Genomic DNA, 24,229 nt, shown 5'->3' with positions numbered 1-24,229 from the left:
CTGGGATTACAAGTGTGCACCACCACTCCCAGCTAGTTTTTATATTTTTAGTAGAAATGGGGTTTCACCATGTTGGCCAGACTGGTCTCGAACCCCTGGCCTCAAGTGATCCACCTGCCTTGGCCTCCTGAAGTGCTGTGATTACAGGCGTGAACCACTGTGCCCAGCCTGTCTGCCTAATTTTATTTTTTGTAGTGACCAGTGCCTAATTTTATTTTTTGTAGTGACCAGGTGTTTCTCTGTTGCCCAGGCTGGTCTCTCTGGTCTCAGATGAGCCTCCCACCTCAGCCTCCCAAAACGCTGGGATTAAGGTATGAGCCACCATACCTAGCCCTCAGCTTGTAATGTTTTAGTTCTGTTAGGGTATAAAGAAGTACACTTCTCAAAGAGCTAGAAAATGAATAATATTCAAGTTACAAGTAATAATTGTCAAAATATTATATAAAAACATGTATATGACTTTGCTGATTTTTTTCTACTTAAGTTCATTCAACAAATAATGCAAGTACTTATTATGTGCTAATATTAGGGATACAGTATTGAATGAGAGAGACAACATTCCTATCCACATGGAGCTTACTTTTGAGGGATGTTAATAGTAGCTTCTGGCTGGCCCAGTGGCTCCCATCTATAATCACAGCGCTTTGAGAGGCTAAGGCAGGAGGATCGCTTGAGAACCAGGAATTTGAGACCACCCTCGGCAACATACCAACACTGTGTCTCTACAAAAAAAAATTAGCCAGGCGTAGTGATGTGTGTCTATAATCCCAGCTACTGAGGAGGCTGAGGCAGGAGGATACCTTGAGCCCAGGAGTCTGAGGTTACAGTGAGCAATGATTGTGCCAATAGAATGTCAAAAAAAGTAGATGAATTAATAATATACATGTAAATAGAGGGATAAATTCATTTATTAGGTTGATAGGCCAAGGTGGTACAATGAAAGTTTTAGGTTGGAAAGGTGTCACAATAATTTTTACTATTTTCTTTTTAGTGGCAAAAATTTGATTCCTGAAATGTACTATTTTTTTGCTAATAGTGGCAGCTCAACTTTTCCTTACATATATAACTTTTTTTTTAAGTTGTTGCTTTGCACAGGAAGAAAATTATAGTTGAATTTTAACATTTTATTTTAAAGCGAGTCTCATTCATAAATCTTTTTGCATTACATGGTAGGAGTCAGCTTTTTCCTTTTTCTTTTAATGAATGATTTCTTCAACATCTGTTTCTTTAGGTGGGAAGAGTGCAGTACTCACAGCTCTCATAGTTGGTCTTGGTGGAAGAGCAGTTGCTACTAATAGAGGATCCTCTTTAAAAGGTTTTGTGAAAGATGGACAGAAGTAAGTGTTTGCTTTCTACCATCTATTTTCAGTTCTTTAGTAAGAAAACAGATACTTTAGATTCCCAGTTCACATAGACATGACTGGAAATGATGTGCCTTCCCAGAATAGGAGCAGAGGTGTCCTATTTTTTCATTCCTTTCTTTTACCCCTTGTTGCTGGCATGGCTCACTGTTGCCTGTTACCCTCTCAAGACAGATAGCTTGTGTAACTTACTGCCATGTGCCTGGCCATCTTGCTTCTGTTACTTGCTAAAAGAAATGGCTGTAATAAATCTATGTACCCTTTTTAACAAGTGTTTATAAACCTTGCTAATTCCTGAGCCTTGACCCAAACCCAGCATCGGTGAGTCCACATTGATACGATAGTAGGGAGAGCAAAATCAGTGACCAGCCAAAGTGTCCCTGCACAAAACTTCTATCTTCAGCTCTCTAAGAAGTCCCAAAATAAGAATTCTACTTTTTGACTCTGATTTTATACCCTTTACCCAAGTGGGTTGCCAGTGAGTTTAATTTAAGGACCACAATGACAGATCTGTTTGTAGTCTATCCCGGACCCTTGGTGAATAGTCATATCACTACTCTCTTTGGCTTTACATTTATATTTCTTTTTGTCATAGGTTGCCATCACATAGCTCAATATGAATTGTCCAGTTTGCATCATCATGGACTCACTGCTTTTTGCCCACTATCTGTTCTGTCTTCAGGCTTATCTCTTCATTCTTTTCCATACTGCCCCAGATACCTCTGAAAAGATCTTTGTTTTTCATAACAAGAAAATGCCCCAAATGCTGTCATACATCTTCTAGCATGAGGCTATTCCCATTCCTCCTTCTCATGCCCAGTGCGGAGAACTTTTGAAACTTTCATAATTAACACTAATATCCTTTTTCTCATTCAGTAGACTTTTCCTTCTGCTCAGTGTTATATCCATTTATCTTCTATTTTATTACCAAAGAATAGAACAAGGACAGGATGTGAATCAGGACTGCAGATTTCTTATGTATTCCTCAGAAGCCTTAGGAATCTTAACCTTAAGCCAAGATTCCAAATTGACTCAAAAAAAAGGAGAAAAGATACACAGAAGATTATTTCCCATGCTCTATGGCCTTGGGAAAAAAACTATTTGATAACAATTTCCAGCATAGTTTCTGTCTCCACTTCATGGAGCCCCAGTCCAGCAAAGTCTTCCTTTCACCACCAACCAAAATGACATCTGTAGCAAAAAATTAGTTATTTTAACACCTTTAAGTTAATAGTATCAACTCTATTTCAGTTCATTATATTTAGAAATTTTAAAAAAGTTATTATTATTTACTAGTCATTAGAATCCACGAGAAATTCTTTTTTTTTGAGACAGAGTCTCACTCTGTCGCCCAGGCTGAAGTGTAGTAGTGCAATCTTGGCTTACTACAACCTTCACCTCCTGAGTTCAAGTGATTCTCATGCCTCACCCTCCCAAGTAGCGGGGACTACAGCCATGCCACCACGCCTGGCTAATTTTTTTTTTTTTTTTTGTATTTTTAATAGAGAAGGGGCCTGGCCTCGAACTCCTGGGCTCAAGTGATCTACCTGCTTCGGCCTCCCAAAGTGCTGGAATTACAGGTGTGAGCCACCACACTCAGCCACAGTTGATTATACTTAACTATCCATTTCTTGGCTGTCCAAACAATCACCAAGTCTACTTGGCCAGATAGCACATTGAATTTTCAGATACAGTCTTTAAGAAGAAATTATTTTTTATACACTGTTAAATGTTTTCTCAGTTAAATCCTTTTTTTTTTTTTTCCCATTTGAGAAGTACTTAGACCAGGGTAGAAGCTTCTCTCTGAGACCCGTCCTCTGAATACTATTTAATAAAAAAAGGCTAGCTTAAACACATCACCGACTTCTAAGGACATGGCTGCCTGTAGAGTGAAATAGTTATATATATTTTATTTTTTCTTTTCCAGTACAAAATTGGGGGAAATATATTTTAAAACACAGTTAGTGACCGCTAAAAACTCTAACCTTAGCTCAATCTTCTGTCTAAAAACCTAACTAAAAGCAGAGTTTTTCCACATCTTTATTGTTCTTATCTATCCCCTTCCTCATTGAAAACATTTGGCATTTATAAAATTTCCCTTGTTTTTATAGTCTCTGATTCTATCATTGCTTTTTTGCAGAATCAGCTTGTTGAGGTTTTTAGTTCTGCTCTTACTCTATTGTGCATCTAAAGTCTATGAAGGAGTCTCACTTTGCCTGAAGAATGGTTGTCAGTGTGGTCCAGCACAAATTTGAGGTAGTTCTAAGGACTCTATCCCTCCCTTCCCCCATCTCTAACATTACACTTGCCATTTGTGACACCGGGGCTGTGGGCCTCCTACTTGGGATATTTCAAATCTGCTTGGAGATGCTTGCCTAATACTGTTAGGAGAAGCCAGAGAACTGTACCTTGAGACATTGCCTGGGACTCATCCTTCTAATTATCCACCAAGCCTTTGCAGTGACACAGGGACTGAATGAATCCTCCTAATGTATCTCTTCACATGAAAACCTTTCTCAGTGACCCAAGGCCTCATGCCCTTTGCTATTTAGATTCTCCTTAAACATAAACAGTTTACTGTTGCCTCCCTTGGCCTTCCTAATACCAACCCTGGTAGCCTTGGGGCCTTTGCAGTTGTCTAATTTTTGACATCAGCTGTGGCACAAGGGTTATAGAGGGACAAAAACTCATTCTCCTGTTTTATGTTCCTGATTTATTTAGTCAGGGATACAGAACTTATTACAGATGAGCTGGTGACCCAGAGAAGGAGCAGCTGTATCATCTTTTTATATGACTTTTCTTATTCCTTGTTCTCATCGATGTGCACTGCTGCCAGTTACTTCCGTGTAGATAGATTCTTCCTGAGTTGAGAAAGAAGCTAAATTCTTACTGTGGCACTGCTTGTTTGTGTTGTCATTCTGAAAAAGATCTCATAGATAGTCTCTCTTTTCACTTAAGGCTCTCCTGTATTTACAGGCATTGGGCTCTATCGCTGTTGACCCAAATTGAGCATCAGCACAGATATCAGTGTAAAGGGGAAGACTGCAGAGCTAGTGCCCAGCTCAGTTGTCTCTGTCTTCCTGCAGAAGTGCTTTTTTTTTGTTTGTTTAGTAGTAATTATGAGGCTTTTTTATAAATGTTATTTTTTGAAGAATTTTGCTTTCTTGTATTTATTAGATTCATATGGCAGGCCAGGCGCAGTGGCTCACACTTGTAATCCTGGCGAGGCCGAGTTGGGCAGATCACTTGAGGTCAGGAGTTCAAGACCAGCCTGGCCAACATGGCGAAACCCCGTCTCTACTAAAAATACAAAAATTAGCTGGACGTGGTGGTGGGTGCCTGTAATATCAGCTATTGGGGAGGCTGAGGCAGGAGAATCACTTGAACCTGGGAGGTGGAGATTGCAATGAGCCGAGATCATGCCACTGCACTCCAGCCTGGGCGACAGAATGAGACACTGTCTCAAAAAAAAAAAAAAAGAAAAGAAAATTTATATAGCAGTAGGATATCAGTGCCTCTGAAGTTCTCACTATACTAAAGATAGTTCAAATACAAGGAGTAGCTAGGAATGAAGATAATCAAGTAGGTGTTTGGTAATCAAGAGAGGTGTTTGATAATTCAGAGAGCAAATATATGTAGTCATTTAAGAAATGTTTTCATGAGGTACAGTAACTTAATGCCAGGTAATCATACTAGCTAATGAAATAAAATATTCATTAGCTACGTTATCAGAGGCCAGCCACCCTTCCCCTCATACTTCAGTGGTTCTCAACCTTAACTGTTCATTAGAATCAACTTGGGGAGCTTTTAAAAAATCCCATTAATTGTAATTTTTTTGAGGCATATCTGTCTTAATTAGGTAATTTTGTTTTTACAGAAAAACCACACCAATTTATTCAAGGTAGCTCTAGGAAAGGATATTTACCATAAAGATGCAGGGATATATATCCATGAAACTGCAGAGAGGAAATACTGCGGGGTCTCTTGAGGGACCAAACTGAGACCCTGTAAGAACTGAGTCACTTCTGTCTCTGGGGCTTTCTTTTAATTGCATCTCTGGCTGTCTCTGTGTGTCTTGTCTCTGGGCCTCTGTCTTCCTCTCCCTCCCTTTGGTTTGTTCTGCAACTCTCCTCTGTGCACCTCCCTCACAATCCTAACTTAATTGGCTATACTTCTGTGCGTGTGCACTGTGCTCTCCTGTCTCTCCTTATGAAAAGTGTACAGGTAAGTGAGTGTGTTTTTCTCCATCACTGTCTCGAGTATGTGTACTTTCTTATTTTTTGCTAATCTTTGTTGCTGTGTGTCTTTGCATGTGCAGGCATTTGTAAGTCTTACTGTCCTAGTCTGTGGGTGTATGTGTAGAAGGAAGTGATCTTATGTTTTCTGTGCCTCTGGTTCACTGCCAGTATCTGTGAGTATGTTATGTCTTTTTATTAGTCTGCCTAGGTGGTTTCAGAAGAGCTTATCTGTTCTATTCAGACTTTTCTATTTTCTTATCAGACTATAATGCCCTAAATTGGTTTCTCTAGATTTAGAGGCTCCATAACTTTGTAGCTCCCAGGATTCACCATCTCTCGACTTGATCATGTCTTAATTTGATTTTTTTAAAACCTTTTTATTTTGAAATAATTGTAGATTTACAGAAATGTTGCAAAGATAGTACAATTTTCTGTATATCCTTCACCCAATTTTCCTTAATGTAGATATCTTACATAACTAAGATGCATTTATCAAAGCTATGCAATTAACATTGGTACAATATCAACTAAACTACAGACTTCTGAAATTTTTTTAACCACATTTTCTTAGTTTGATTTTTTAAAGAAGAAAATCTGATTGCTCAGTTGGTAAAAATTTCTATATTTAGCTCAATCCCAAGAGGATGGGATGGAAACTTATATCATTGCTAAGCCCTTTCTGCTAGGGCACTTGTACAGAAAAGGATGGTGGAGCAACAGAGCAAACACTTCACTGTGTCTACTGTCTTAGCAGTAATTCACAGTGAAGCTCATCTGGAGTATTTCTTCCTGCATTTCCCACAAATGGGAATAGTTTTAGAATATGATTACAAATTCACAAAAGCAAGTTTGTTCTGTTAAAGGTTTCATTTAATTACCAATTAAAACACTTTTATATTAAGGGACTTTAGCATTTTGCCAGATGCTCATATGAACCAGGTAAAATATCTGCTTTTATGTGTAAGGAAATTATATCTTTATTAATGTCCTTCATCAGCATCTTTGTTTTTCTACCAAGTCTTATTTTAACACAAGTTGGAGTACACAAATATTTTTTTTTTTACCCCTATAGATCTTAAAATATGCGTGGCTGTAAGTCTCTAAAATATCTTTAAAACTTTAAAAACTATAACAGAGCCTATTGTTTAGGCAGATTTATACTCATTTTATATGTGTGTTTAGCTGCATTGTACTATTTTAAAATACGTCTTTTTAATGCCAGTAAAGCTTTAAGAAATTTTGGGCTTTAGTTTCTTTTTTCTTTCTTTTTTTTTTTTGAGACCAAGTCTCTCTCTGTCGCCCAGGCTGGAGTGCAATGGCACGATCTCAGCTCACTACAACCTCTGCCTCCTGGGTTCAAGCGATTCTCCTGGCTCAGCCTCCCGAGTAGCTGGGATTACAGGCATGCGCTACCATGCCTGGCTAATTTTTATATTTTTTGTAGAGATGGGGTTTCGCCGTATTGGCCAGGCTGGTGTCGAACTCCTGACCTCAAGTGATCCACCCACCTTGGCCTCCCAGAGTGCTGGGATTACAGGTGTGAGCCACTGTGCCCAGCGTAGTTACATTTCTTGATATCAAATAGTTTTATTTTTTATTGCCAAGGAATTGAAAAATTAAAATTACCTTTCTTAATTCTAATCCTCTTTGAAAATGTTACTACTTTACCATAATTCTTACTTCATCATTCTTTAAAGGCCTACTGTCAAGCCATGATGCTTTATATAACTTATAGTAGTCAGGCAGTATAATGTTGATTACATGATTTTTATAGGAAAATGTATAACTTATCTACATGTCTTGAAACAACTGAAACTTAATGGTTTTTGTGCAGATGTGCTATTTTTGTTATGGTTAGAATAGTCAGTCAATTATTTTTTATGAAGCTTCACTTATTCTCAACTTTATTTTTTTGTTAGGCACAGTATCGTTAACGTTATGCTGTAGTGAACAATTAGTGTCAGCTGTTGATGTAAAGCTAATTTACAAATGAATTGGCCAAATTATTTGGTGGTTTTGAAAAATTTGAAAATTGTGGCAACCTAGTATTGTGATTACACTGTATCTTCATGTAACTTAGCTCAACCTCATTGTTTCAGCTCTGCAGATATCTCAATAACATTGAGGAACAGAGGAGATGATGCCTTTAAAGCCAGTGTGTATGGTAACTCTATACTTATACAGCAACACATCAGCATAGATGGAAGTCGGTCTTATAAACTTAAAAGTGCAACAGGTTTGTTTTGATTCTCTTTTCATTTCTTATAAAATATTAGGAAATACTCAAAAAGAATTAGATGACTTCTGGTATTGATTGAACTATCTTCCTTGTAACATGATTGGTTGTGTGCCTATATATATATGTGTGTGTGTGTATACATACACACACACGTGCATATGTTACACATGGTTGTTTTACCCCAGAATATTATAGCACCAAAAGCATGATTAGCAGAATTGGGGATTATTTGAAACAGGTTGTGCTATTTTGTTCTCACCTAGACTTCCTGTCACACCAGGGTTTTTATAGCATGTGGAAATAAATGGTTAGCAAAAGGTGCAAAATGACATAAAAGAAGAGGTGAGCATTTAGTTTTTGAAAAGAGATAGATAAGGAGCGAAATATGTTTAGCTATGGGAACAAGATAAGCACCATTATTGCATGTGGGTACTTTTTCTTCCTCTGTACTTGTGCTATGTTCATTCATATTTATACATATTCAATGGTACCTTTCTTGATGATGCAATGAAAGCTAATTAATATTTATATTTTGTAAGTAACTATACATTTTTTCTGTGTTATGCCCTAGAAACAGTTTGGTTATTTCATATGTTTCTCATAACTAGGCTCTGTGGTTTCTACGAGGAAAGAAGAGCTGATTGCAATTCTTGATCATTTTAACATCCAGGTAATTGGTGAATTTGTGTTTCATATTCATACACCTTGTCATTTTTTTAGTGTGATTTCACTTGTGTAGAAAAGATTTAAATGGCCTCATACGAGTAAACTGACCACAGGAAGCATATGTGTAACTATTATCAATGAAGTTGTTTAAAATTTACTAATTCGGCCAGGTGTGGTGGCCCACACCTGTAATCCCAGCACTTTGGGAGACCAAGGTGGGTGGATCACCTGAGGTCAGGAGTTCAAGACCAGCCTGGCCAACATGGTGAAACCCCATCTCTACTAAAAATAAAAAAATAAAAAAAATAAAAAAAAAATTAGCTGGGTGTAGTGGCAGGCGCCTATAATCTAGCTACTTGGGGGGCTGAGGCAGGAGAATCACTTGAACCCAGGAGGTGGAGGTTGCGGTGAGCCAAGATTGTGCCACTGCACTCCAGCCTGGGCAACAAGAGTGAAACTCCATCTCAAAAAAAAAAAAAAAAATTTATTAATTCAACACAGGATTGTCAATACATAATATAACACCTTTAATTTGATAGACCAGTCAAGAAAATTTAGTCTATACTGCTCTAGGCTAAAATTTATCTTAATAAGGATGTCAGGTTTCTTTGCTTTTTGCTATCCTAGTCAAAATAGCATCATTGTTCCCTAAACTCAGTTGCTAAACTCTTCTTTTTTTTTTTTTTTTCTGGATGAGTGTTTAGCTTCTAAAGTTGCTAAATTCTTAAAGAAAATTTATTCTAGAAAGATAAAGCATTTCTCTGTTTTGGAGCTATTGATCACACTTGTAGGGGACAAGGCATGAGTCCTTTCTGCTAAGATACTTTGGCTAAATTAATTGATAATAGGGTACCTGTAGTTCTGTAAACATTTACACTAGCATTATCTTTAGAAGACACCTAATCCAGGCTGTTTGTTTTGTAGATGAGAAACTGGGAGCCACAAAAAATAAATTTATACTTAAGGCTGTCTAGACGTGGTTACTGGTAGAACCTGGATTTGGGATCCACGCATCCTGTTTTCATTCTACTGTTCTATCCATTGTGCAATACTGCCTCGTTACAAAATTAAGAACACCAAGACTTGCCATCAAATAAAGAGAACAATTAGGAGTTTGGGTCTCTTTTCCAGTTTCATTTAGAACAGAGGGTACAGAACTTTCTGTGATGGTGGAAATGTCCTGTATCTATGCTATTCAGTGGGGTAACCACTAGCCACATGTGGTTCTTGACTAACTTGAAATTGTGACTAAGAAATTGAATTTTTAATTGTATTTTTTGGAAGTAGAAAAAGCCACACGTAGCAAATGGGCCTGCTGCATATCAGACAGTACAAGTTTAGGAAAAATAATTCTTAAAATCTAGAGAAAAGCAGGTACAGCAAATAAATTTCTGACTAGAATGCAGACAATTTATTAGAATCAGGAAAACCAAAAGTTAAAGTTGATGGAATCATGGGTGTTGGGAGAATCTTGAAGGGCATTCAGTATACTGTATAAATACTCTGTATTTACCCTGTGTAGAATCTCCACCAGGTTTTCCTGTGCAGGTGCTTGAAAGGATAATGGTGGGGTAATCACCTCTGTCCAAGGCTTCTTCCTTCTGTGGACAGCTGTATTTATTAGAAAGTTTTCATTATGAGGAAAATTGAAAAAAGCCTGTTTCTGTAAGCTCTCACTTCCTTGGGGAATGTAAAACATGTTATTCTCTGTTGAAATATTTAAAGATTCCTAGACCGTTTCTTGCATGGTTTACTTAATGTGTAACAAAAGATTCAGGTTCATTGATTAAAATGCAGAAGGTCTAGAGCCGCGCCACAGGTAGATGTGGAGCACTTGAAGAGTGGGTAGCTCAAATCGAGATATGCAGTAATGTGAAATACACAGCGGATTTTGAAAACTTAATATAAGGAATAACTTCGTTTTTTATATTGATTACATGTTACAGTGATAATATTTTGGTTATATTGGATTAAAAGTATGTTATTAAATTTAACCTATTTCTCTATATTTTTAATGTGGCTACTAGAACATTTAAAATTGTATTTGTGGGCTGGGTGCAGTGGCTCACGTCTGTTATCCCCACACTTTGGGAGGCTGAGACGGGTGGATCACCTGAGGTCAGGAGTTCGAGACCAGGCTGGCCAACATGGTGAAACCCTGTCTCTACAAAAAAAAAAAACACAAAAATTAGGCAGGCATGGTGGCACATGCCGTTAGTCCCAGCTACTCGGGAGGCTGATGTGGGAGAATTGTTTGAACCCAGGAGGCAGAGGTTGCAGTGAGCCGAGATCACGCCACTGCACTCCAGCCTGGGTGACAGAGTGAGACCCTGTCTCAAAAAAAAAAAAAAAAAAAAAAAAATTGTGTGTGACTTGCGTATATTTTTCTTGAACTGTGTTGGTCTAGCATAACCAGGAGGGAAGAGGGTATTTAATATCTCTAAGTGTCTGATCATATTTGTCTTCTGTGCCTCCGTTTCTTATCCTCTTGCTGAAGTTTACCAGTTTTTGCTTTTTGCTTTTTTCAGGATTCTGACAGATAAAGCTACAACATTCTTTTTTTTTGGTTTGATTTTAGAGACTGGGTTTTGCCATGTTGCCCAGGCTAGTCTTGAACTCCTGGCCTCAAGCGATCCTCACACCTTGGCCTCGGCCTCCCCAAGTGCCGGCATGAGCCTTGGGACAGGATCTCACTCTGTCGCCCAGGCTGGAATGCAGCAGCATGATCACAACTCCCTGCAACCTCCACCTCTCAGGCTCAAGTGATCCTCCACCTCAGCCTCCTGAGAGCTGGTACTACAGGCGGGTACCACTACACCCGGCTAATTTTTGTACTTTTTGTAGAGACGGGGTTTCACCATGTTGCCTAGGCTGGTCTTGAACTCCTGGGCTCAAGCAGTCCACCTGCCTCAGCCTCCCAAAGTGCTGAGATTATAGGTATGAACCACTGTGCCTGACCAAGATTCTTAAATAATCCCAAGAGGAGTATGACAAGTAGGAACTCCATTTCAAAAACAAAAAGGTATAGAGAAATGAGTATAAACTTTAGTGAAGCTTTTAATTGAAAGTTGATGTTAAGATGTTTGTTATTAGAGCTACTACTGCATTAGGTCTATTAAGAAGTCAGATGCAGTATGAAATGAAGAGCTAGGGGGGCTTTGTGAAAAAATATGTGGCAGATGTAGACTGGTCTATATAATAAGAAACATGTCACATGTAAAGTTTTGTTTGTAACTACATAAGTGTTTTTTATTATCTTGAGAGGCCCAACATTTTACTTAAGAGAAATGTTTTAGCCATTGGTATACCAACAAATTACACAATATTTATTTTGTAGATGGTAAACATGAAGGGTTTAAAGTTTTTTTCATTTATACAATAACCTTATGAAGATTATTTTTAACATGTAAACTGATTTGTTAGTAATTGAGTAATGTTTATCATGTAAACTTATTTGTTAATAATTGAGTAATGACCCTGAATCTTTTTGAAAAAAGTTGTATTTTTTCTATACTTTTCCAATTGTACTTTGATATCTTAACTTGTTAGGTGTATTAGTCAGCGTTCTCTAGAGGAACAGAATTAATAGGAGATTTTATATATATATAATATATAAAGAGAAGTTTTAAATATTAACTCACACGATCACAAGGTCCCACAATAGGCTGTCTGCAAGCTGAGGAGCAAGGAAAGCCAGTCCAAGTCCCAAAACTGAAGAGCTTGGAGTCTAATGTTTGAGAGCAGGAAGCAAACAGTTTTGGAGAAAGATGTAGGTTGGGAGGCTAGGCCAGTCTAGTCTTTTCACGTTTTTCTGCCTGCTTTATATTCCAACCGCGCTGGCAGCCGATTAGATGGTGCCCATCCAGATTAAGGATGGGTCTGCCTTTCCCAGCCCACTGACTCAAATATTAGTCTCCTTTGGCAATACCCTTGGGAACACACCCAGAATCAATACTTTACATCCTTCGGTCCAATCAGGTTGACACTCAGTAAGAACTGTCACGTTAGGCAAAGGTAGTTTCATTCAAGCAATGACTAGTTTCCAAAAGATAGAAATGACTTCATTATTTTCATTTGTTTTAACAATATCCTCATGAAGGAATAATATGAAAAACTTCTGTAAGAAAAATAAACAATACTTGTTATCATGATTCTGATTAGAAATAACTGAGTTAGACTGTGTTTAGTTGGAGTAACTGACTTGTCTAAGGCTACATAGGAAGTTAGCAACAGAACTCAAACAAGAACCCGAGGTGGCTGACTCCTTACCATGCTAGGACTCTTCCATTCTGCTGTCCCATGATTAACCAGTGGCATGAGGGTGATATTCTATACAGCAGGTAAGAAGTGAAAAACTTTGTAATAAAAACACTTTTTCACAGGGTTCTTATGCTTGTGCCCTCATGTACTGGTAGAATATTGAATGTTAACTATACCATGTATGTTGGTATAATGAAATTTTAAATTACTTTTCCTGCATTGTACATTTCTAACTTTTTTTTTAGTATTTTTATCCTAATGTTACAACCTTTGGCTATTGCTTGGCGTTCCTGATGGCATCATAGGTCACTTGTAATGTATGTTTCAGTTTTTACCTATCTTTAAAGCATTAAAGTAAAATATTCAAAAATGAATTTTTGTTTGTTTGAGGTGGATAATCCAGTTTCTGTTTTAACACAAGAAATGAGCAAGCAGTTCTTACAGTCTAAAAATGAAGGAGACAAATACAAAGTAAGTGGCACCAAAGTAAATATAAACCCATTTAAAAAGAGTACCTTTAGGCATTTTGTAAACAATATTCTTGCTCACATAATGGAATCTGAGTTTTTTTTTTTTTCCTTAAAGCCATCTATTTAAAGTAATTCAATTTCCTAGATTAGGAAATTGTTAAGTAAGATGGGAGTATAATTTTTTTAAATCTTTGTTTTTACTTTTTGGCTTTTAATTCTTAATCTTTAAGGAAATACAGGGTAACAGTTGCTCCTACATGCATAATAACTTGTAAATCTTTTTTTTTTTTTTTTTAAGACAGAGCCTTGCTCTGTCTTCCAGGATAGAGTGCAGTGGCACAATCTCAGCTCACCGCAACCTCCACCCTTCAGGTTTAAGTGATTTTCGTGCCTCAGCCTCCCAAGGAACTGAGGTTACAGGCATATGACACCATGTCTAGCTAATTTCTGTATTTTTAGTAGAGATGGGGTTTCACCAGTTTGACCAGGCTGGTCTCAAAATCCTGGCCTCAAGTGATCCACCCACTTTGGCCTCCCAAAGTGCTGGGAGTACCGGTGTGAGCCACTGTGCCTGTAAATCTTAAACTATTAAAAATTTTAAAAACTAACAAAATACTTGACTATACTGCTAAATATTCTGTGTAGCCTTTTGAGTGAGTTTTGGTATTATTCTAAAAATTTAAGCTGTACAAAGACCAGCGATGCCAGTCTTTTCAGCTGTTTTTGCTTAAAGAATGGAATTAGTGAAAATGAGCTTATCACACCCCACAGTGTTTTCTTTCATAGGGTTTTAAGAGCTTTTGCAAATGAACATGTGGATGTGAGCATAGTAGGTTCAGTCAATTTGAATCTGAAATATGATGTATTCTTTTGTGTTCGTGTGATTGCTTATGTTTTTAATGTCTTTTTTACATCATTGATCTACAAGTTTTTAGAGACTAAATTTTTCTTTTTTAACAGTTCTGTGGAAGTTAACAAACTCCTAATTGCGTTTTTTTGTTATTGATAATAGTTCTTCATGAAAGCAACACAACTTGAACAGATGAAGGAAGATTATTCATACATTATGGAAACGAAAGAAAGGACAAAGGAGCAGATACATCAGGGAGAAGAGGTTTGTAAACAGTTAACGTAAATCTTTTTGAGATCAGCCAAATTCTTATAGTACTTACAGTAAATGACATTGTAAAACTATGTGTCTGTATATTTATATAAAACTAGTAATATTTTTATAGCACTCTGAAGTATATGCAATGTAGTGTTTATATTCCGGGTATTAATTAGCTGTTACTTTTTTATTTTGTAATAATGAGTATGTACATGTCTTACTTTCTGTATTAGATTATAAGCTAGAGAACAGGGCAGTATCTTACATACTTATCCTCTGATAATATGACTAATGGGTTCCACAATAAGGTATGGTAGTTTAAGTAGTTTGAAAACTATAAGTAGTTTAAAAACTGCAATATTTCTTCTGCTGGGATAATAAGCACAAGCTTCAAGCTGTTATTAAACGTAGTATGCATTTATAATTATATACCATAATCTACAAATCATAGTAATTATAACTCTAGTAAAATGTTAACATTCCTTAAGCAACTGGTAGGTTAGTAGCAGCTATGACATCCTTACTCACCAGGCTTGGCAGCTGTGCAAATTTGCTTGCACTTTAAATCACTCATGCCAGCCATGACTTATTTCAATTTGTTTTTAAATCTGTTATATTTTGTTCTTATACTTTCTTCTTTAGATTCCTGAAGATCCAACTTTCTGTGTGATAATCAGAGACCTCAAAATGTTGAGGCTTACATTATAGCTGTTTATCCAGTATATTAAGTCCCACCAATTTTATGTAATTGCATATCTTGTTCATTTGTTAGTTTTATATAACCAGTTGAGTTTTCATCAACTTTGTAACTTGTCCTTTTGAGGTAGGATTATACTAATGATTAAAGTCAAATTCATTATGTCATGCTGACCTTTTTACTTCACATTTTTGAGGAATGTGTATTTTAAGTTAGGTCTATAGTTAGGTGGTTCATTAAATGAAAACTCAAAAATCAAGGATGAGTATATTTATTTTTATTTCCCACATTATCCTTTCAAACCTGGGTTATATGGTGGTGTTTAAGGAGCTACTATAAACCACAAAAATACTAAAGCACGCTTTTTTGGAATATGAGTGTTATTATTGGGGAAGGGAAATATTTGTATATTCAAACAAACTGTACATACTATATATTACATTTATTATTTTTAATATAATCAGGACTTGAAATAAATTTGTTTCAGACACTTGGGATTAAACACTTATTTTCTCCATGGTATACTAAGTATAGCAGTAACAATTAAAGATATTGTAATTATGAAGTATAAGGAGCACTTCCCTAAATTATGTAGGAGAATTCCTGATGCATACTATGCACTCAATAAGAACTTTTCTCTTAATTCTCCTATATTCTCAGAATAAACTCCGGGTTTTAATGATTAAATCTTTAAGAAATAGCATGTAAAGGCTAGAAACTAGAATAATCATTCAGTCGATACTAAGTTCTTACCATGTGCCTTGTAGCATCGTGCTTTGGCCATGGTCATATAGTGACAAGTAAATAGGAGTCTGGGGATCATAGACCTAGTTATTCAGCAGGAAACATAGATGGTAAATAATTTGAGTATCGTGAGGACTACTAAAAGAGATGTAGACTAGACAACAGCATTTAATAGGGTACTGGCAGTGTCAGGGACAGTCATGATGGGGTAGTATTAAGGAAGTGATGCCTAAGAAGAAAACTGAAGGATGAGTAATACCAGGCAAAGGACGGTGAAGGCAAGGAAGGATGTTCTAAGAAATAGCATGGTTAAAGCCTCAGGGGCAAGAAAGCATGTGTGCTTTTAAAAAACTAGAATTCCAGATTGGCTAGAGTGAAAAACACAGGTGTGAGAGATGAGAGGCCAGGTTGTGGAGGACCTCGTAAAATTTAGGGGGCAGTAGAAGACATGAAAATGGATGACTTCATTAATTGTGTATTTTTGGTAGATTACTCTGCTGTACAAGAGAATGAACTGCTATAAGAAGAGAAGAGATGTGGAAAGATCGATAAAGAAGGCATTATCATTGTCCAAAGAGATGATGATGGCTTAAGTTAAGGATATTGGTAGTAGTAAGAGAGAGAACTTTGAAATGATCTAGGCAGATGTTGTAGTGGACATGGAGAAGTAAAGTTAAGACAGAGGCATCAAAGGTGACTGAATGACCTCCAAATTAATTACTTTAGTAGCAGAGTAAGTTTATTGAGATAGGAAGTTTGGGAAGAAAAGCCAGTTTTTCTTTTTTTTTTTTTTTTCTTAAGAAAGCTGAATTATATTTTGAACACATTAATTTTGAGGTGCTTATAATAAAAGCATCCAAGTGGAAATGTGAAGTGGGAAGGTGGATATGTAAATTAAGAATACAGAAGTCAAGTCTGGCCTCAATAAAAATTTGGGAGTTGTCAGTGTGCTATTAGTATATAAGCCAAAAGAATAATTTAGATTGCTGAGATAGGGGAAAAATGGGCCCAGGCCTGAACCATGAGAAATTCTCATGGAAGCCATGAGAAGCCAAGGGCAGAGAGATTTTGAGACGGAACCAGTCATGACTGTGAGATGTACCGTGTGGTCTGACACTACATGAATTGACAAAACTCACTGTATTTAATGACATAATCTTCATAGATGACTATGGCAAGGTGGGTTTCAGTAGCAGTGAAAACAGTAGCCACATTCGTGGAACTGGAAGATGTGAGGAGATGGAGGAGACAGAGACAATTTTCATGAAACCTGGATAGAAAGAGAAGAAGAGTTTTAGAGGAGGAGGTGGTGCCAAGGGATGAGTATTGGTTTTGTTTATAAGTTGGAAAGATGAGCAAGTAGTGATGAACATGAGTCATGAATAGGGTAAAGTGGAAACAAAGATGAAAAGATGTGATGGAAAAATCAGTGGATTTAGACCTTTGAGAAGGTAGAAAAGGGGTAGAATCCAAGATACAGTTGGAAGATGGTTTGGGTCTTAAATATGAGGCCACCTCTCTTTTGTTGCAAAAGGAAGGGATGGCTGCTTTAGATTTGTAGTTAAGATTGTTGAGGGAGTTTCTGTCTGATGGCTTCTAATTGTCTAAGCTGGAGAGAGGGAATGAATGAGGGAATATGGTGGCAGGGTGTATGAGGTTTGAAGAGAATGATAATAGATTGAAAGAATTTTGGAGAATGGGAAAGTGCGTTAGATAGGGAGACAAAGTAAGGTCTACAGTGTTCAGGCCCAAGTTGAATATGGTAAGCATGAATGAAGGGGAGAGGCTGTCTACCCAGGTGTACAGAATATGAGGTCTGTAAGCTACAGAAATTGTTTGAATATCACAGTATTTGATATTTGGTGATTTTTAATTAATTATTAAAAGTGAACTCAGTTCCTGGCCAACATGATGAAACCCCGTCTCTACTAAAAATACAAAAATTAGCTGGGCGTGGTGGTGCATGCCTGTAGTCCCAGCTACTTGGGGGGCTGAGGCAGGAGAATCGCTTGAACCTGGGAGGGGAGGTGGCAGTGAGCCGAGATTGTGCCACTGCGCTCCAGCCTGGTGACAGAGTGAGACTCTGTCTCAAAAAAAAAAAAAAAAAAAGTGAACTTAGTTAAGAAAATTATAACTTGTTTGATTTTCAGAAATAAATTTCTTCTAATCCTTACATTCTCTTTGGAATGCCTACCGACTATACTTTGAAGAACAGACCATCATGTCTATCAGATAGGGAATAAAGAGGGAAAATGGGAAAGTGAGTTTTGGGATTTCTCTATATTTGTGTAGTCTTGAACCTTTAATTCCTTTGCTCTTCATCTGAAGAGTATTTGGCCATTTTTATAGTGCAGAAATTCACAAAATTATTGGACTTACTAAAAGTATACCAAAGAATCAAGAATAATTAAAAAAAATAGAAGTTATTTTTAAACAAATATTTATGTAGTACTTGTTTAGGCATTGTTTTTAAAAGAAATAGATTTGCAAAAATATGTTTTTTCAAAATTAATAAAAAATACATCCTTTCTGTTTTCTTTTTTTAAGCGGCTTACTGAACTAAAGCGCCAGTGTGTAGAGAAAGAGGAACGTTTTCAAAGTATTGCTGGTTTAAGTACAATGAAGACTAATTTAGAGTCCTTGAAACATGAAATGGCTTGGGCAGTGGTAATTATCACTTAATTACTTGTTCACGTATCTATGTGATCTGCAGAATGTATTTGGTTATTAGTGTTAATCTTATCAATTTGCTATATAATTTCTTTTTTAGGTCAATGAAATTGAAAAACAATTGAATGCTATCAGAGATAATATCAAAATTGGAGAAGATCGTGCTGCTAGACTTGACAGGAAAATGGAAGAACAGCAGGTAATTACAGTTTTTTAAATGCAGATTTAATAGGTTGAATCATATGAAATTATGGATATTAGACTATTTATGACCCACCAAACTGGCAGTTTCAGACTGTATATTTGTCTATATTTGAATTTATTGCTTAGGTGAAATAGACCTAAGCTTGTTTTCAAGGCCTGTTGTGGTAACTCTCTTTTGAAAAGAATACTCTATCTATGATAAGCCTGTCTGAGGCAAGGGCTCTAAACTCATGCATATTGTCAGTGGAACTTTGTTACTGACAAGACATATAAGAAGAGCATGAAGCTTTTACTCTTCGGTTCATTAAGGAGTTGAAACAAAAAGACCTTAGAAATAAAACGGTGCTAGGATAATATAAATTAGAATCACATTAAAGGTAAGTATCAGAAAGTATGAGAACTCAGAACTGAAAATAATGCCCAGAGATTGCTAAGGGAACTGAGATTTATGGTCCAGAACCAAGATGGCCTGTCAGAGGATTTCATATAGGTGGAAGACAAGTAGGATTCATTGTTAGGTTTGTTAAGGTTAATTTCAGCCTGACATCTAAGAGTGCAGATAGAAACTACCCTATCTAAAATTCAAAAAAGTCATAAAAGTCTTCCACATGGGCCTAGAGGTTACAGAAGTTGAGTGTTGAGTAAAGGCAGTCATTCTCTGTTGGGGCTTTCCATGTGGACCCTTTAACATTCAGCAGATCTACTCTTTATACTCACTGTTTCTTTTTTGAACAGCTTTATTGAGATATCATTCATATACCACATAATTCACCCATTCAAAGTGTATAATTCACTGGGTTTTAGTATATTCACAAGGTTGAGCAGCCAGAACTGTGGGGCTCCTCATGCTGTAATGCCAGAAGTAGAACTCCTAGTTTTTTCTTTCTTTACTCCCCTTCCCCCGCAAACGTACTCAATGTGTCAGTGTAGCTTACTTACCTCTTAGCATTTTCTCTACTTGGCTTAGGAAATTTCTTTCTGGCCCCCAAGCTTGGCTGTGGTATAGAATGTAATCTTTCCTAGCTTGCTTTTTCCTGTCTGCCTCCAAGATAAGCAGATTGATCTTTTTTTTCTTTTAAGGGTTATGACATTAATTCATCAGAGGTAGTAAAGATAGGACACTTAGTGATTTCTGGGCTAAGTTTCTTACTCCCTCTTCAGGCAGTAAGTGGAATTTCATCCCTTTCCACCTCACCTTAAATTTTCATTTCTGAAAGAATATTCTGAAATTTTCACCAAGTATTTTTCTCTTCTCACCCTCATTTCTCAGCTTATCATCAGGTAAGGCCTCAAATACTTTCCTCCTCAAGCATTTCCCAGTCTAAAATGGAATCCAGTCTGAGTAATAGATGCTCACCTCTTTTTTAAATGGGAAAGGAGGATCATAAGGCTAGGTAATGTTTAGTTTTGTAGGCCTTTTTCTCCGTTTAAGCGTTTGCATACTCTATGTAGTAATTGGCAAATTTCTGGAGGGTAAAGACTATCTTATTTTATCTTTATATCCTTTCCACCTTGTCTTACCTAAAGCCTTTCACATTGTGTGTGCTTGATTATTGCTTGTAGAATGACTATTAAATGGAAGGTTTCTGAAGAAACAGTATCTATAGCAGACTTTAAACTTTTGTTAATTTAAAACTGAAAAATAATATGAATTATGTTTAGTTTGTATAAAACTTGGATCCAGCTTTCATTTTTATTAAAAAAACAATTCCTCTACTCATTGTCCTTGGGTGCTTTCACGTCTTAATGGCAGAGTTGAATTGTTTTAGGAGAGACCATGTGGCCCACAAAGCCTAAAGTGTACACTATCTAGCTCCTTGTCGAAAGGTTTGCTGACCCCGATTGAAATAGTTCTCATATTTGTTCCTTCTAATCAGTCCCTATTGTCAGCATCCCATTTTGGTCCCTAATTGTCTTTGTTCCATAATATTATGTTAACTTCTTACTGAAATCTTTTCTTTGATTTTTCTGTCTACCCTGTGTTCCAAGTGCTTCCACAGTAATCTAACATGCAGACTTAGGAGATAAGAGACAGACTTAGGCTGTTTTCCTGTTGTCTAGAAGATTAAGTTGTAAGCTGTTCATTGTAGAATGCAAGGCCCTTCTACCCCTTCATCTCATCTCCTACCATTATCTGTTCAATTTAAGCTTTAGCAATATTTAATTTCTAAAATATTAATACCTTTGTACATGCTCCTTCATATGCCTCTAATACCCTTCCTCAACTTATTTCCTGGTACACTTAGATTAATTTTTAAAATCTCAGCTCAAAATACTGCTTCCTCTTTGAAGGCATTCCTGACTTTTTCTGGCCAACCTCTGGTTTGTTTCTCTGTGCTACCACAATTAAAAATAAATGTAACCTACTTTAGTATTATTGTATACAGACTGTATCATCAGTTTGTGTTCTGTTTTTCTGCTAAATTATATATCTCTCTTTTATGTTATCTGAGGACAATTGTTATCATGTCTTTGTATCCCCAGAGGATAACACATTTGTTGGATAACTAACTGTGGGTTAAGATCAAATTATATTATAGTATTTTATATAATGTTATGTTATTATGTTTATTTGCCTAATGTCTTGAGTGAAGTTAAATTTATTATTGGTATATGAACTATAGATAATTATTTTTAAAAATTCTCTCTATTGAAGAAAAAATATACTTCAATAATGTTATTTTCTTAAAGGTCAGACTTAATGAAGCAGAACAAAAGTACAAGGATATTCAAGACAAACTAGAAAAGATTAGTGAAGAGACACATGCACGAGCACCGGAATGTATGGCATTGAAAGCAGATGTTGTTGCTAAGAAAAGGGCCTATAATGAAGCTGAGGTGAGAGATATTTTCTAAACTGGAATATTAAAAGCCACACAGCAAATATAAAGACTGTTCTTCTATCTTTTTTTATTATATTTTATTTTTTTTGAAATAGTCTTGCTCTGTCACCCAGGCTGGAGTGCTGTGGTGCCATCATGGCTCACTGCAGCCTCTTATCTCCTGGGCACACGCTATCCTCCCACCTTGGCCTCCTGAGTAGCTGGGACTACAGATATCTGTCACCACGGCTGGCTAAATTTTTTTGTATTTCTTGTAAAGACAGGATTTCGCCACATTGTCCAGGCTGGTCTTGAACTCTTGGCCTCAAGTGATTTACCTGCCTCAGCCTCCCAAAGTGCTGGGATTACAGGTGTGAGCCTCTGCACCCAACCTCTTCTATTTTTTTATTATTTTTTTGAGACAGAGTCTCGCCTTGTTGCCCAGGCTGGAGTGCAGTGGCACAATCTTGGCTCACTGCAACCTCTGCCTCCTGGGTTTAAGCGATTTTTCTGCCTCAGCCTCCTGAGTAGCTGGGACTATAGGGGCGTGCCACCACGCCTGGCTAATTTTTTGTATTTTCAGTAGAGATGGGGTTTCACCGTGTTAGCCAGGATGGTCTCGACCTTCTGACCTCGTGATCCGCCCGCCTTGGTCTCCCAAAGTGATGGGATTACAGGCGTGAGCCACAGCACCCGGCCTTCTGTTTTTTAAAGTAGAGATTTTGTACCTGAGTTGAAATTAGTGATGCTTTGAGATTTTTAAAAATGTAATGGTTTCAAATGGCCATTTTGTGCTTCATTTAAAAAATATATTCCTGTACATAATCAGCCTCTGAAGATTTGACAAAAGTGGACTTGAGGGGATATTTGTGTTTTCGTTTTAGTAAAGTGTGTCTAATTTATTTTGTTAGGTTTTATATAACCGATCCTTAAACGAATATAAAGCATTAAAGAAAGATGATGAGCAGCTTTGTAAACGAATTGAAGAGCTGAAAAAAAGGTAGGATAGTTACTTTGAAATTTTCATGACTATCTCATTTTGTAATAAAGTAAGGTAGATGCATTGGAGTATTATATTTTATGTATTGTTCTTAATGGAATTTTATTACATCGGTTTGTGTTCTTTAAATGTTAGGCTGTTCGTTGAACTAACATTTTTCACTTTGGGTTATTTACTGTTAGTACTGACCAATCTTTGGAACCTGAACGGTTGGAAAGACAAAAAAAAATATCTTGGTTAAAAGAGAGAGTAAAGGCCTTACAAAATCAAGAAAATTCAGTCAATCAAGAGATCGAACAGTTTCAGCAAGCCATAGAAAAGGACAAAGAAGAACATGGCAAAATTAAGTAAGTTGCAACAGCCTTAGAATGATTTTTTTCAATTGCTTTTACATCAAATAGTTTTGTTACTATATGAAGAGAGCCAATATGGTTGTTTCTTCTACATAATAAGGGATCTTTTTAAAAAGATTTTATTTTTGTGTTAAATACTTTGCAGAGCAGGGCTAACTCATAGGCAGTGCACCTACAGCCAGCTGGATCTTTTAAAATCACTTTTCAAGACTTTTCTTATAGTTGTAGAGTTGAACAATTTCTGGGATTCCTAGCCCATCATTGTTGCATTACTTTTTTTATGCCAAGTTTTGAGGACTCCAGACTGTTTTTCTCTGGTAACACAGTTATTTTCAAATAAATAATTCTGCTTTTGGTTTTTAGGGTAGCTAGTTGGGTCATTCACTGGGTGGGATGTAGGTGTTATGGGCAAAGGTTAAATATTTCTGTAAAACTATCACATATATGTTCTGTTTTTCTGCTTTTGTTTTTTAGGAGAGAAGAATCAGATGTGAAGCATGCACTGAGCTACAATCAGAGGCAGCTGAAAGAATTGAAAGATAGTAAAACTGATCGACTCAAAAGATTTGGCCCTAATGTTCCAGCTCTTCTTGAAGCCATAGATGATGCTTATAGACGCGGACATTTTGCCTATAAACCTGTAGGCCCTTTAGGTATTTGTCTTAATTTAGTGAGGTTATAATAAACTTTAGAAATAAGTTTTTATTTTCAGAATGATTGAAGTTTTCAAAATAAAATGATTTCATTTAAAAAAATAAAATGATGAAATTATATAAAGCTTTGTAGCTTTCGTTTTATATTTTTAAAGCATAAAATATCCGAAAGAAAGAGAACTTTGGAAAAGGAAAAGTAATTATAGAGTTGGATAATTTGGTTCTTGTTTTTCTGAATAAATGAGTGAATAAGTAAATGAACTAATGTAATATAATTGATTATTCAGAAAAAAAAAAAAAACAGTAACATCAAGATACAGTTGAAGGAGCAGTTACCTGAGTTTTGGTAACCTTTTTAAAATGACTTCTTTCTTAGTTTCTATTTTGGTTGGGCAGCATGATTTCTAAGTTCTCTTCCAACTCTAAAATCTGTGGTTACTTTACTCTTACATATACATGGTACTTAAAAATTTTTTTTTAGTCACGTTTTCTTGGGGGGTTATCTTTAATTCTGAAAATCATTAGCTGAAAATGCTTATAAATATATTTTGTTAGTAAAGTATTGCATTTAAGTATTGTAGTAATGTCTCTTTTAAATGATATGTACCTTTATACCAGGATCCATTTCAATGGATGAGGCTTTTTTTTTTCGCATCCCATTAAGGACTTTGAAAATCCTTTGATTTTCAGAACCCCATTGGAAGGCTAGAATAGTATAAACTGAACATAGAAAAGCCACCATTG

The 24,229-nt window shown here is 36.5% G+C and overlaps 1 protein-coding gene across 4 annotated transcripts in view; it reads left to right on the top strand.

Moving 5' to 3' along the window:
* The window catches only part of SMC6 (structural maintenance of chromosomes 6), a 97,550-nt gene that overhangs the window by 20,829 nt on the left and 52,492 nt on the right, over positions 1-24,229 (top strand). For 2 of the 4 annotated variants that reach the window (XM_003275952.3, XM_030799869.1), the window contains exons 4-14: positions 1,232-1,337; positions 7,699-7,835; positions 8,447-8,508; positions 13,155-13,235; positions 14,247-14,348; positions 18,331-18,450; positions 18,554-18,652; positions 21,349-21,495; positions 22,391-22,479; positions 22,662-22,826; positions 23,307-23,485. In XM_003275952.3, coding sequence (XP_003276000.1) covers positions 1,232-1,337; positions 7,699-7,835; positions 8,447-8,508; positions 13,155-13,235; positions 14,247-14,348; positions 18,331-18,450; positions 18,554-18,652; positions 21,349-21,495; positions 22,391-22,479; positions 22,662-22,826; positions 23,307-23,485 — 1,287 coding nt within the window. Of the gene's footprint in view, positions 1-1,231; positions 1,338-5,336; positions 5,369-7,698; positions 7,836-8,446; positions 8,509-11,438; positions 11,527-13,154; positions 13,236-14,246; positions 14,349-18,330; positions 18,451-18,553; positions 18,653-21,348; positions 21,496-22,390; positions 22,480-22,661; positions 22,827-23,306; positions 23,486-24,229 lie in introns of those variants that run through there. The other 2 variants (XM_030799870.1, XM_030799871.1) reach the window with 2 other exon arrangements.

The sequence above is a fragment of the Nomascus leucogenys genome, chromosome 19 (genome assembly GCF_006542625.1).
Source record: "Nomascus leucogenys isolate Asia chromosome 19, Asia_NLE_v1, whole genome shotgun sequence".
NCBI classification, from domain to species: domain Eukaryota; kingdom Metazoa; phylum Chordata; class Mammalia; order Primates; family Hylobatidae; genus Nomascus; species Nomascus leucogenys.
The sequence above is the reverse complement of the archived record's forward strand: the minus strand, read 5'-3'. Positions and strand labels throughout refer to the sequence as shown.